Raw genomic sequence first — 13,673 nt, 5'->3', positions numbered from 1 at the left:
AGACATTGGGAACCTCAAAACCTTGGACCCTACCCAGTTTGGCTTTGTTAACGGCAGATCATGCCTCCTAAACCTGGTGGACTTCTTTGAGATAGTTACCAAGGCATTACACGAGGGAAAGGAGGTCCACACAGCCTACCTAGACCTCGCAAAGGCTTTTGACACCATTCCCCATTCTAGTATCATAGACAAGCTCACCAGCTTGAACATAAACCCCTAAGTCATAAGATGGGTTGCCAAATGGCTCATGGATAGAATCCACATGGTGAGAGTTGCAGGCTCTACGTCCTGGTTACAAGTGGTATCCCCCAGGGCTCAGTCCTAGGACCCCTCCTGTTCGGTATATACTTCTCAGAGGAATAGGCAAGCATAGGAGGACTATGGCTGACCAAGTCCGCAGACGACTGTAAAATAGGGGCCATAATTGATTCTCCGGCTGATACAGATACCCTCCACAAGGGTCTCACTGAGACGGATACCTGGTATCAAAATCATGGCCTCAAGCTAAATGCCAAAAATTGCATAGTCATCCCCTTTGGAAAAAATAAAGTACCCGCGAACTACCACATAGGTGGTAGTCCCCTAAATACAGAAAATGTAATAAGGGATCTGGGGACCCAAGTAGATAGTAATCTCTCCTTTGATAATCATATTGCCAAGGTGGTTAGAAAATCCTTCTATGTGGCCCACCTAATCACAAAAGGGTTCACATCTAGAACAAAAGAGGTTCAAAAGTTCATAGGTAGATACTAGGCTATCTGCCCTAGGGCATTTATAAGCCTAGCCAGAGTGTATTTGGCTTCCGCCTCCCTATTAGATTAGCCTACTGTGCCTCTGTAAAGTAGGTCACAGAAGGTACCCTTTTAAGATTAGTTTACTGTGCCTCTGTCTAGCAGGGACACAGGAGAGATCCCAAGGGTGAATTTGCGATTTCCCATCCACGAGTCCAAATTTCACTTGAAGAGGGTCAGCAAGGGGCTATGTCTAACATGAACTGGGATTCTATTCCAGAGTGAAGGGAGCCTTTGGGAAATGAATCTGTCCCTCCAGCATGTCCTATTTATTTTGTGCTGAGGTTTAGGTCCCTGGAGCGTGTAGCTCTAAGGGACTTGGATTTTTTGAGGTGGAGCATGTCCATTAATTCTGGGTTTGACATGGCTTTGTACGTCAGGCATAGATCACCTCTGAGTAGGCGGTAAGCAACTGAGTAGAGCTGGAGTTTCTTTAGTCGAGCTGCATAGGACATCTGTTTGTAGCCCATGATCCTCTTGGTGAGGTACTTTTGGGGTCTCTCCAGTTGCTGCAGGTGTCGGGTAGGGTACATCCCAAAAGGGGCATTGTATTCAATTATGGGCCTGATGATTGACGAGTAGAGGGGCACAATGACCTCTCTTGATCTAGATGCAAACCTTTTCATGATAAGGTGGGCTATATAGAAGGTCTTTCTAACCACTTTGGCAACGTGATTATCAAATGAGAGATTACTATCTACGTTGATCCCCAAATCTCTAATTACTTCTTCCGTACTTAATGGATTACCACCTATGTGGTAATTTGTGGGCACCTTGTTTTTCCCAAAGGGGATGACTATGCACTTTTTAGCATTTAGCTTGAGGCCGTGGCTCTGGCACCAAGCATCCGTCTCTGTGAGACCCTTTTGGAGGATGCTTGTGTCAGCAGGAGATTCGATTATGGCCCCCAGTTTGCAGTCATCTGTGAACTTTGTCAGCCATAATCCCCCTGTGTTAGCCTGAACCTCAGAGAAGTATATACCGAACAAGAGAGGTCCCAGAACTGAGCCCTGTGGGATGCCACTTGTAACTGGTTTGGATTCGGACTTGGCACCTGAGATTCTGACCATGTGGGTTCTATCTTTGAGCCAGTTTGCAACCCATCTTGTGATATAGGGGTTGATATTTAAGCTGATAAGCTTATTTATGATGCCCGAGTGGGGTATTGTGTCGAAGGCTTTTGCGAGGTCCAGGTAGGCTGTGTGGACTACCTTGCCCTCATCTATGGCTTTGGTAACTGTTTCAAAGAAATCAACTAGGTTTAAGAGGCAAGATCTGCCCTTAACAAAGCCGAATTGGGTAGGGTCCAGTGTCTGGAGGCTCCCAATGTCTTTGTTTATGAGTTCCATGATAATACGCTCCATAGCTTTACAGACCAGACTAGTCAGGCTTATGGGGTGATAGTTTCCGGGGTCCGTTGTGGCACCACCTTTGTGGAGTGGGACCACTGTAGCTGTACGCCATTCTTTGGGTACATATCCTGTAGTAAGGCTAAGTTTGAACAGTGACTTAATGTGAGGGTTCAGTTCTTCTTGGAGCTCGTGTAAGACACAGCCTGGGACACCGTCCGGTCCCATAGATGCTGTGTTTTTTGCTTTGGAGAGGGCAGCTTTCCCCTGTGCATCTGTGATGTCAGGGAGGTTACATTCAGTTGGGATAGGCGTTTGCTCCTTTGGGGGGTAAGGGGGGGGGGGGGGAGTTTGCGCTGAATCGGTCTGCCAGGATGTTGGCTATGTCTGTAGGTTGGGTATATTTTTTACCATTATGCAACAATTCAGAGCATATCTGGGAGTTTCCGCCCATGTTTCTGACATAACTAAAGAAGGCCTTGTGATTATCTTTAGTGTCTAGGTCAATTTTTCTTTCGAAACTGGCCTTTGATGATTTTATGAGGGATCGAAATTTCTTGCTAATACTGATCAGAGATGCCTTCCCTTTTTGGGATTTTGCTCTGTCATGTAGTAGCTTCCTCCTTCTGTTGTATAGCTTATTTATGGCCGGGGTCCAACAGACCAGTCTCCTGTTTTTGGAGGAGTGGGTCTTGGTTTTAATTGGGATAGCACGATCCATGCATTCCTGCAGGTGCTCATAGAATGCATTTGTAAAGGATTCTGCGGATTGGGCTGTATTATCCTCTGGCCCAGGGCCTTTGAAGGATTCCACCTCAGTCTTGAGAAGTGCAAAGTTGGCTTTGGAGAAATTCTTTACAGTGATTTCCTTGGCTGAGGGTGGGGACGGGATATGGATGTCCAGGGAAATTTGTTTATGGTCTGATCTTACCAATGAGGGGTTTACCTCTGGTGTGGAACATAGAGTCCCCATGTTGGTGATGACCAGGTCCAATATGTTGTTCCCTCTTGTGGGAGTGGTGACCAGTTGTTCCATTGCATTAGAGTTTATAAATTCAAGGAACCGTTGTGCCTCTCTACTCATCATTCATTAGACCTATCATTGAATACAATGCCCCATTTGGGATGTACTTTACAAGACATCTGCAACAGCTGGAAAAGCCACAAAAGTACCTCACTAAGAGGATTACTGGCCTCAAACAGATGCCCTTATGCAGCCTGACTCAAGAAACTCCAGCTGTACTCGGTTGCATACCGCTTACTCAGAGGTGATCTCTGCCTGACATACAAGGCCATGTCCAACCCAGAATTGATGGACATGCTCCACCTAAAAGAAAAACAAATCCCGGAGAGCCACATGCTCTAGAGATATAAACCTCACCACAACGATAAATACGACATGCTGGAGGGATAGATTCCTGTCCCAGAGACTCCCCCATGCTTTGGAACAGGATTCCAATACACATCAGGCAGAGCCCCTCACTAACACTCTTCAACAGAAACCTTGACGGGTGGATGGGAAACAGAAAATTTACCCGGGGGATCACTAGTGGCTCTGCTGGACAGTGGCGCAGAGAACTAATGACTCTGCTGGACAGAGGCACAGGGAACTAATCTAAGGTGGTGGCGAAGGCCAACACATTCTGACTAGGCTTATAAATGCCCTTGGGCAGATAGCCAAGTACTTACTTATGAACCGATGAAAAGGCTACTTAACTGTCTTTTTGTGGCTTGAAAAAGGTAGAACAGAGGAACCGGTCAGGTGTTCCATGGTTAGGACAAAATTGGCGCCCAATTCCCAGGGAAGCTTATCAGTAACAGTCAGTAAACAGGTAAGTTGTATAAAAAAAAAAAGTAACCCCCCCCCCACCAAAAAAAAAAGGTAAAAAGCACTTCAAACCAATTACCGCAACACCAAAAAGTAAAAAAAAAAAAAAAACACACCAGTTTATCCAGGGAAAAAGTAGTTTAAAATATGTTTTAACAAATTCTTTTTACAAAAATATTTCTGTTTAAAAGTGATCAACAATCATGACAGTGAGTAAACACTTTTTCCTAGCTTCAAGCTTTCTGTCACAAAAATAACATTGTTTTTCCCTGAAAGGAACTTATCTGCGAAGCAATGAAACATTTTCACCTGACTGTCAATTCTCGAAAGCCCAAAAAGGAGCACTCTGTTCTGCTGCATGAAAGTTCTGAAGAGCTTTGTAGCCAAATTTGACTTTTAGTCAACTCGAGCTGATGGTTTGGGTGCATGAAAGTTACTTGAAGCTTTGGAAGTTGGACTGTTCTGATATCCTTTGCAGGATACAATAAATATAGTTTAGGGTATTACAGTAGTGATCAGTATGAAGAACATGCAGTTATTAGATTTTCAAAGGAAGAGAAATTAAATGATCTAATGATCAGTGAGTTGTTAGCAGAGATGGCACAGACCTACAAAATAAATTGCTAAATGCATCTACTGATTTATGGATTAAAAAGACTGAAATTGGGTTGCTATAAGATTCTGTTTGCAACTTTTAAGTAACATGCCCCCATTTCAGAGGCAGTGTAAGACTCCAAAGAAGCTGAACTCTGTATGAAAGAAGCTATCAAGGAATAGAAAAGGCAGATGTGGTACTAAAAGGGAATTTAAGGGAATTTTAACATTCCAATTTAGCCAGTGAAAAAAGAAGGTGAATGATGGCACCTGATAACTGACTTGAGGTTAGTGAACAATTACGTCATCCAATGGTCATTTTGTAGCAGCTTCACCTGAATTAATAGCTTTGCTACGTAGTGAATACAAAGTAACTTCATGTCTTGACACTGTTTTTCTTTTTAACCTTGATGCCAGAGTCTGCATTAAGGTTTGCTTTTACACATGCAGTTAACAACAGCTGCTTACCAGCATGCTACAGGGATTTCAATACATACACACATATATATATATATATATATATATATATATATATATATATATACATATATATATATTTGTGTGTGTGTATGTGTATATATATATATATATATATATATATATATATATATATATATATATATATATATACATATATATATATATATATATATATATATATATATATATTATCAAGGTTCATTTCAGATTTTGGAATCACTGAGGTTTGGAGACAATGGACTCCAACAGTGTCTGACATTCTAATCCAGAGCCCTACTGAGAAGGAACAGATAAATTTTGTTTGCCATCCTTTTAGCTTTGCTAAAACCTGGGTAGAAAATGGACATTGACAAAGTTCAGCTCATGCAACCAGGCATGACATTTCTACAGGTTTGCGTCTTTCGGCTTTTCCCGGTTAGGGGTCGCCACAACGGAACTCCGGTCCGCTAATGATTGGCAGTTGATTTTTACGTACCGGCTTGCCAGGCCTGACGCAACACCTTTAACGAAGGTACACCCATTCACGCATGTCTCCACGCCGAAGACACTCTATCTGAGAATCGAACCGGACAGCGTCTTACTGTGAGGCGACAACGCTACCGCAGCACCACCACTGCGGGTCTCATGACATTTCTAGAGGTAACTGTTAAAAAAAATGGCAAGACTGCCCGTATCTGAACAGATTACAGCCATTCATCAGGTACCTCTCCCTACTATTCTAACGGAATTATGAGAGTTCACAGGTTAGTCATTTTCCCCATAGAATTTACATAAGATTTTATTCAAAAGGCAGAGCCACATGTAACCTCATGTTACAAAGTGTAGAAAACTTGTATAAGTTTTTACAGAATGGAAATCTGAAAGCCATGCAGATTTTGATCATTTGAAAAATGCACCGATTAATTCTGCTATATTAATCACTGCTGATCCAACACAATCTCATTTATTTATTTCTATCTGCAAATCAGGAAAGTTTGACTGAGCAAATTAAAAAAAAAAAAAAATTTTTTTTCAGTAGAGGCCAGATGACAAAAGCTACCCATAAAAGTTATACAATGTCATGCACTAACACAAAAAATAAGTTGCATAGGTAACAACTGCAGTACAGAGAGAGCAGATTAAACAAAATCTTTCAATAAATTCAAACCCTGCAATATTGTGATGAACCTACACTGGCATGCATTGGGTAAACATAAGTTACATTACAATGAAGTAGTAGGTATTTGTGAGCAGTAAAACTGGATACTTTGGCAAGATACCAAAGATCATGTTGATGTGGAAAGAGAGAAAATACTACAGACAAGATATTTTTAAATGAGAGAGAGGTACAGCAGTTGATTAGTACTTAGATAAACTTCCAAGCATGACGAATGATGTAAGAGAGATTTGTATTTTGAAACAGAGTAAGGGTTAGAAGGCAGAATACTGCATTTAGTAACATTAAGATCAATGAAATAGTAAATTAAACGATAGTTTTTGGTACTTACAATGAAAGTATTAGCCTGAAGTTGAGCAGGAGGACAGCCAGGAGTTAAATGTTCAAGGTGATTTTTGAAAACTTTTAGTTTTTTTAATTTGCTTAAAGTGCAGTGATAAGGAGTTCCAAAGTTTGGAAACATGGCAGGAGTGCAGCGAGTCACCAGCAGTACATTTAGATTTGGTGGCGAGTAAAAGTGATTTATTTTGACAGTTTAGTTCCCTGGCTGGGCACTAATATTTTACGGTGTTTTGTAGGGCTGGACTGTTTTCTGGTTTACATATTACATTATGGGCAATAAGTAGTTGTGAGTCTGTAAGATGTCACTGGAGCTCTAGCCAGTATGATTCTTTTAAAATAGATTAGAGGCAAATCCAGCAATTTTGTTGCAACAGTTGTCTAGTTTCATTTTGTTTGGTGCTATGATAGTTTGATAGTGTTTACTTCTGTATAATAAATCAAGTTCTGGTGTTTTTTTAACAGTTTAAAGAAGTTCATCAAATTTTAGGTCTTCATCTATTTTTACTCCAGTACACCTTTTTTGCCTCATTTTTTTCTCCAACCACTGCCCATCATATTACTAGCCTGGCACCCAGGTACCAGCTTGGCACATCTGAGCATCCATCTGGGGGTTCGTTTTTTTTTTGCTTTACTGTTGATAAATCACACATGCAGTTGACATGAAAACTTAGTACTGGGCAATTATATATACAAGTCTTGTATGAACAATGGGTAAATTTGCCTACCTTTTTATTACAGTACTTCATCAGAGGTTAGTAAGAGGTATACACCGGAGTACTGATAACATATTGGTTGTCTACTAGGAAGGACACGAGTTCCATTCTCAGCCAGTATCACCTGGCAGAAAGACATATAATGTTACTTCTACCGCTTTCATCTTACCCATACCTACTACAGTACCTGGCAAACAGTATTATATGTTGTTACAGGTCCTTAGTACTTACACAATTTAAGGACATCCATTAAAGGCATGGTCATTAGACCGTGGTAGCACTTAAACACAGTGAGAGGCAAGCAGAAGAAGTCATTACTCAATACCAGGGTTTACAAATTAAATGGTTACATGAGACTACAAAATTCTTCATAGGAAACCATATCTCTAATTAATTTTTACACAGTACAGCACACATCCTATTTTGTGAGTGTTGGGTCTTATTTCTCTTATTTTGATTGTTACCCTTCATAATATAAGACCAAATGATCAATGACAGAGCTATCAATGCTGAATAATGTCATTAAGGACAGAGGCTGGCAACAGGTATTAGAATGAAATGAAGGGGGACCTTAACACAGGGGAAATGTGTAAATGAAATTTTAGTAAACTTTTTTAGCTTGCTTCTTAATTATTCCTGCATTTGGAGAACACATCAGCCGACACTGCTGAGAAATCTTAACAATGGATAAGTGTGTGGCTACAGTTAACATGTTGTTAGCTCAAATCAAAGGAATATGGTAAGGCCTTGGCTGACTGCCACAGTCTGAACCTTGTTTGAATGACAACTGAACTAGGAGTGATATACTGTTTGAGAAGATGCATGGATTGGGGGGGGGGGGCAATGGAATCAGCACTACCAAGCTCAGGAAAAGAGGACATTTAAGACAATTGAAGGCATCAGTTGAAAGTACCTCTGAATGTATTCATGAAAGCTGATCTAGTTTAAAATTTGCAGTTGTTTTGCATACTTTAGCTGTACTGCTAGCAGGAGGATAAAAAATTCTGGTTATACTGACTAAATTTGCTTTAAGTGTTTTTTGTATGTCATTTGACATCTACAGGTTTCTTTATGAGCAGGGTGCAATGTTGTGCAGTGTTTTCTGGAGACTGCACCGTTAGATAGTCTAGGTTCAGAACAAGTGCATCTGACAGCCAGTAACTCATTTATAATTCAAGACAAATGCAGGCTTGAGACCTGTCTAGCCAAGGGTAAGCTCAGAACTTGCACAGACTGGTGGCAATAATGAAGAGCTAGGGGAGCAACCTTGTCTCTTGGGTTCTTGTCCTTGTGGAGATGTATCAGCATATGACTGGAGATGCATGGACCACCTTACCACTGGTCCCCTTGTGAACAGCTCTCAATGATCACCATCTTTTTGGTCTCAAACAAACCCACAAACCTTCTCCTGATAGCATCTGTATCTGGCAGGAATGAATCTCTAACATCTACACCTGTTATACTTTTTGTACTTCTCCCTGAGATGAAAAAGGCAATGCTGGCTCAGACCTTGGCTGCTAACTTAATATGCATATGGACATGCAACGCTTATGCTTAGGTGTGCTAACATAGACATTTACCAGTGACAAGGACAATTTATGACCTAAATGCCAGCTCTGTGGCTCAGTATATAAAACCCTAACTATGACCCAGATGGGCCACAGGGTAAATTAGCAATACGAGTGGTGGCACCAGACGGTGGAAGTGACCGACAATATTAAGTGGGGAGAGTTAGGTAGTCCAAACTGCTGCAATGCTGACACCTACTGAAGAAAGTATTTGGGCCAGTAATGTGTGATTAGCTCAACCAAGTTGTGAAAGCAGAGTCACCCAATGGCAGGGAAAGCAACATTTAAAAATACCCTGTCTCCTCACAGTAGGACAGATTGCACCCTACAGCACAACTGGGCTATTCAGAGGTAGCCCAGGAACGAACTGAAAAACTTCCACTTTTCTGAAGCATACAAAGCGGACTGCTGCTTGTAGTACAGTGGTACCTAGGAAGTACTACATTTTGGGTGCACACAACTCACAAACATGACAATATGAGAATCAATTTTTGGAAGCACTGTTTGTTGACTATGCAAATGCACAAAGGAAATGCAATGCAGCTCATTGCAAAAAATAAATAAATAAAATCTGTTTCCGATAAGACTACTACAAAATAAATGTCAGATGGATACTCTCTGCTCTTACACAAGCATTTATCATACTGATATTATTGCATTCAAAGAATTGTACTAATGCGTCTTTCTCTGCATAGTATTTAATCTCTTTTGTAGAGTAACTACTTCTTTTGTGTTATTGCTTGTACTGCTCTATGAGCCCAGGTTGTGGCTGAAAATGATCAAAAGGCCAGCTCACTTACCCTTTCAACAAATAGCAATAAAATAATAAATAAATATACGCTGCTGATGCCAGTGGAAAAGATAAATCTCTAAGAAGGCAAAGTGAAATGACTAGGATGACATTCGTACATATCAGAGATCAGTAACAGATTAACTGTCTGCAGTGACTGCACTGCTTTAAAAAAACAAACACTGGAAGATTACAATATTACAGTTGTAGCACAAACATTTGCTTAATTATGTGCAAAACTTAAGTATAATGAGTGCTAAGAAAACATTACCTCATTGTATCTGTTACTAGGAATCTTGATGCTGGTTTTCTTTACTTCCATGTCTATAACCAGACCCTGGACAACAGGCAGTGTGTACTGGTAATTCCTGAAGTCCTAAAATGGTGACAAAGAGCATTATTTAAAAGAACGCACTGAACATGTGCCGCAAAACAAAAAAAAATGCTTATTGCTTATGCATGTCTAAAGAAAATTTCCAGATTACACTGAGTCTGTTTATAACAGTGACTAGCAGCTTCATTTTTGAGGTCTTTCTCAGAACCACTTAGAGGATAAAGTACAAGGAGCACCACCTCTCTCCAGTCTAAACTGCAGTACTCTAATCACAATTTTAAAGGTACAATTTGAATTTATTTATCAATTCTAACATCATCCTAAACTGCCCAAACATCTCTAATTCTCATTTCGTCCATCTCCACTCTGGGTAAAATTACAGAATTATTAATTACTCCTAGTTTGCTTTTTATACCACCCATCCTGCCATTTTCCTCACCTTTCAGTACTTCCTTTTCCCCAAGCTATACTCTCATCCGTGCCAAAATTAAGAACTAAAACACTTCCCTCCCTCTTCAGCAGTACATTAGGTGACAGCTAAATGATTGCATCTCCATTTCTTATCCACAGTACCTTAGATGGTAACTAAGCACTGCTCCTTTTTGTGAAGTCTTTCTAGTTGTTCTAGTTCCTACAAACAGTGACAGAGGTAAAAGTTACTATAGAATTTTGTTCCTCTTCTGAGGCACACAGAGTTAAAGTACTGTTACCACTCCATTACTCCTACACTTACCTACAGTGCCACAGGTAAGGGTTATAGTAAAAAATCTCCATCTCTTATCCACAGTACCTGAGATGGGAGCTAAAGTACTGGTACCACTCCACTCCAGCATATATCTTAAACTACAGTGCCACAGGTAATGATTATACTACTGTACCAGCATCCTTTACCCGAGTACAGTACAGAACAGCTAAGCACCGTTACCACTCCATCCCTTAGCCTCATCAGCAGTGCCACTGATAAGGGTTATGTTACTGTATCAGCATCCCTTATCCTTAGTACACCTGGAAATGTACATGCACAACCCTCAAAACAGGGCCTTTCTCACTCTAAATTCACTAACACCTCCCTATCATAGCAAGTAGTAATGGCCTAACATCAAAGGAAGCTCTCACTTTAATGATGCCATACTACTAAGTATGTTCTTCTACATATTCAGCCAATACTTACTATTTATTTTCCGCTCATGCCCTTCCATAACATTCTCATTTCTCTAGTAATGATCAACTGTCTCTCTCCATGTATTTAATTTTTCCTCCTGCTCATTACTCCTTATCATATCTTTCTATTCCTCTGTCTATTTTGGCAGCAGAATAATTATTTATCACTTCCATATACAATTAGACATACAGGCAATATTCTGAATAACTACGTATTAGTTTGCTTGACAATGTCGATCAACTTCTTCAGTGTGTCTTCCTACATGCAATACATATTGTATTCTTAATATTTCTGTAAATGCATTACAATCTGTTTGTGTTTTTATCTGTTGTGGGATTTTCTCCCCTTGTTTATAATTACTTATCAGCTACTGTAAAGTGTTTTTGTGTGCTTCTGTGCAGTCCTTCTTCCCAACTCATTGTAAAATATTTAATCTGTTGTAAGGCTTTCTCCTCTTGTATATAATTACTCAACTGCAATTAAATGTTTTTGAATTTGTTGCAGAGCGTTTCTCCCTGGGCCTCCACTGATCAGTCAGACAAAGGACAAATAAAACAAAATGAAGAAATAAATAATACCTTAGAGAGGAGCTAAGCAACATTACCACTTCATCTCTACCCATATCTGCAGTACCACAAGTTAAAGTTTTACTACTGCGTTGTTGCTCTTTATCTGTAGTACGTTAGGTGGGAGCTAAAATACTGTTACCACTCCACTAAAATGAAAGTTATGTCCTTACTATAACAATGGAGCTATACTCTCCCTCTCCACCCAGCTTAACTGACTGGTTGTCCACCCTTGTGGCAGATTCAAGCAAGCAACTTTCCACAGAGCATCTCCAACGTTTGAACTTCTTTGTTCTCCCATAATGCAGTGTGTCCCTACTGATCCTCAGATCAAGTCTTCCCCATGAAATACTATAATACTAAGGAGGCCCGGAAAAAGGCTTCATATTTAGGACTAACCAGATCTATCCAGGATGGAAAATGACAATACTGAAGGGGATGGCAGAAGGGTTGCCCAGGCAGATGAATAGGGGCAATAAGGATCCATCATTAAGGTAAGTAAATAACTTTTGAAGCCTGTAAGTCCCTTCTGTCCATCTCAACTGACAGAATCCCCAGCTACTTCCTTATTAGGTGACATTATGGCAGGATACCCTTAAGGACGGCATATCTAAGATGTCCAAGAACTTGATTTTACATCAAGTCCATAGTTTTTGATAAATGTGTGCATTATTTTCCATATTGTTACAGCATAATCATCATCTACAGAAGAATTCAAGGAAAAGGCCATAGACATTGAAATCAACCTTGTGGAATGTGACTTTAGTTTGTAGTCAAGATGTTTGTTACTTATATAAAATATGAAGGTGATGTAACAGGACAGCCATATGGAGAACATTACTTGGGAATCTTTGTTTCCTATTCTTGCTAAGAAAAAGTACAGAGTTGGCTGTCTTTACTAAGGGCTTTGTACTCTGAAGGGAGAAAGGTTATTGTGTGTGAACATCAGCAGTATGCACAACCATATTTTCCTTTGTTAATATGATTAAGGAAAAAAACTAAAAAATGTATAGTTTTGTTCAGGGCTGTCTCAGAAGCAATATTAGGTGAGGCCAGAGCACCGGAAACCAAACCTGCTTGGGCCAAAAAGGTGCTGTAAAAACAACTTTTGCCTTGCAAAGAGAAGTTTTCTGAAGAAACTTTGTCATCAGGGAAGAGGATGAAAGGCATACAACTACACCAGGTAAGCAAGGGTGGAGGAGATTGCCTCTAGGTATCTGTCCCTTTGAGGGATGATGGCAAAATAGCTGCTTGGGGAGGCAAACCGGTCACAGCAAGGCTGAAATGTGGAGCTAAAGTTCTTGTGTACTTCTACGCAGTTGAGGGAACCACTCATTAGGCATCATAATACAGTGACTAAGCCTCTCCACTGGAAGGCTGACTCAACCTGCAGGGTGCATTGCAATCAGAAAATACTGTAAAGACAGTTGATTGACACACTCTCATGGCCTCTCAGCACAAGGGGTATGATCAGGTTACCTCTGCTTGGTTATATACCACACAACAGAGGTGGTACATAAACAACTGTCTGTGTGTACTGAAATCACACCCTGGGGAATGAAGTCTTACAGAGTCTGGAATGCTAACAGGACACCCCTCATCTCCAGTATATTGATGTGAAGGTGAGCATCTTGATGTGGCCATGTTCCTTGGACTTTCCTTTCTTCATAGTGCTCCTCCACCCCAAAGCAGATGTGTCCATAGTAAATATGGCTGATGGAAGGGATAGAACAAAGGGGTAACCTGCTTGAACTAAGAGAGGTGGTGATTTCACGATTTTAGATGAGCTTTGCAAGTTGTGCATAGCTGGATAGGAATATGAAGGCAATAATTGAACTGGGCAATTGCACAAAAAGTGTCCACTGGAGTATTCTCATGTGATACTTGGTGTGAACAAACAGCACAATGGCTACCACCATCATGCCGAATGTTTTCAGTACTAGAGAAGCTGAGAGGTGGTAGTCTTTGTACAAGAAGTCTTGCAATTGTTATAGTAGTCT

General features: G+C 40.5%; 1 protein-coding gene across 1 annotated transcript in view; it reads right to left on the bottom strand.

Moving 5' to 3' along the window:
- ZFYVE9 (zinc finger FYVE-type containing 9) overlaps positions 1–13,673 on the bottom strand; it is a 1,427,803-nt gene that overhangs the window by 467,679 nt on the left and 946,451 nt on the right. The window contains exon 12 of the mRNA XM_044086014.1: positions 9,883–9,987. Within this exon, the coding sequence (XP_043941949.1) occupies positions 9,883–9,987 (105 nt within the window). The remainder of the gene's footprint in view (positions 1–9,882; positions 9,988–13,673) is intronic.

Source organism: Protopterus annectens, chromosome 10.part0 (genome assembly GCF_019279795.1).
Source record: "Protopterus annectens isolate FY-2018-M chromosome 10.part0, PAN1.0, whole genome shotgun sequence".
Classification (NCBI taxonomy): domain Eukaryota; kingdom Metazoa; phylum Chordata; order Ceratodontiformes; family Protopteridae; genus Protopterus; species Protopterus annectens.
This window is presented reverse-complemented; position numbering and strand designations above follow the sequence as displayed.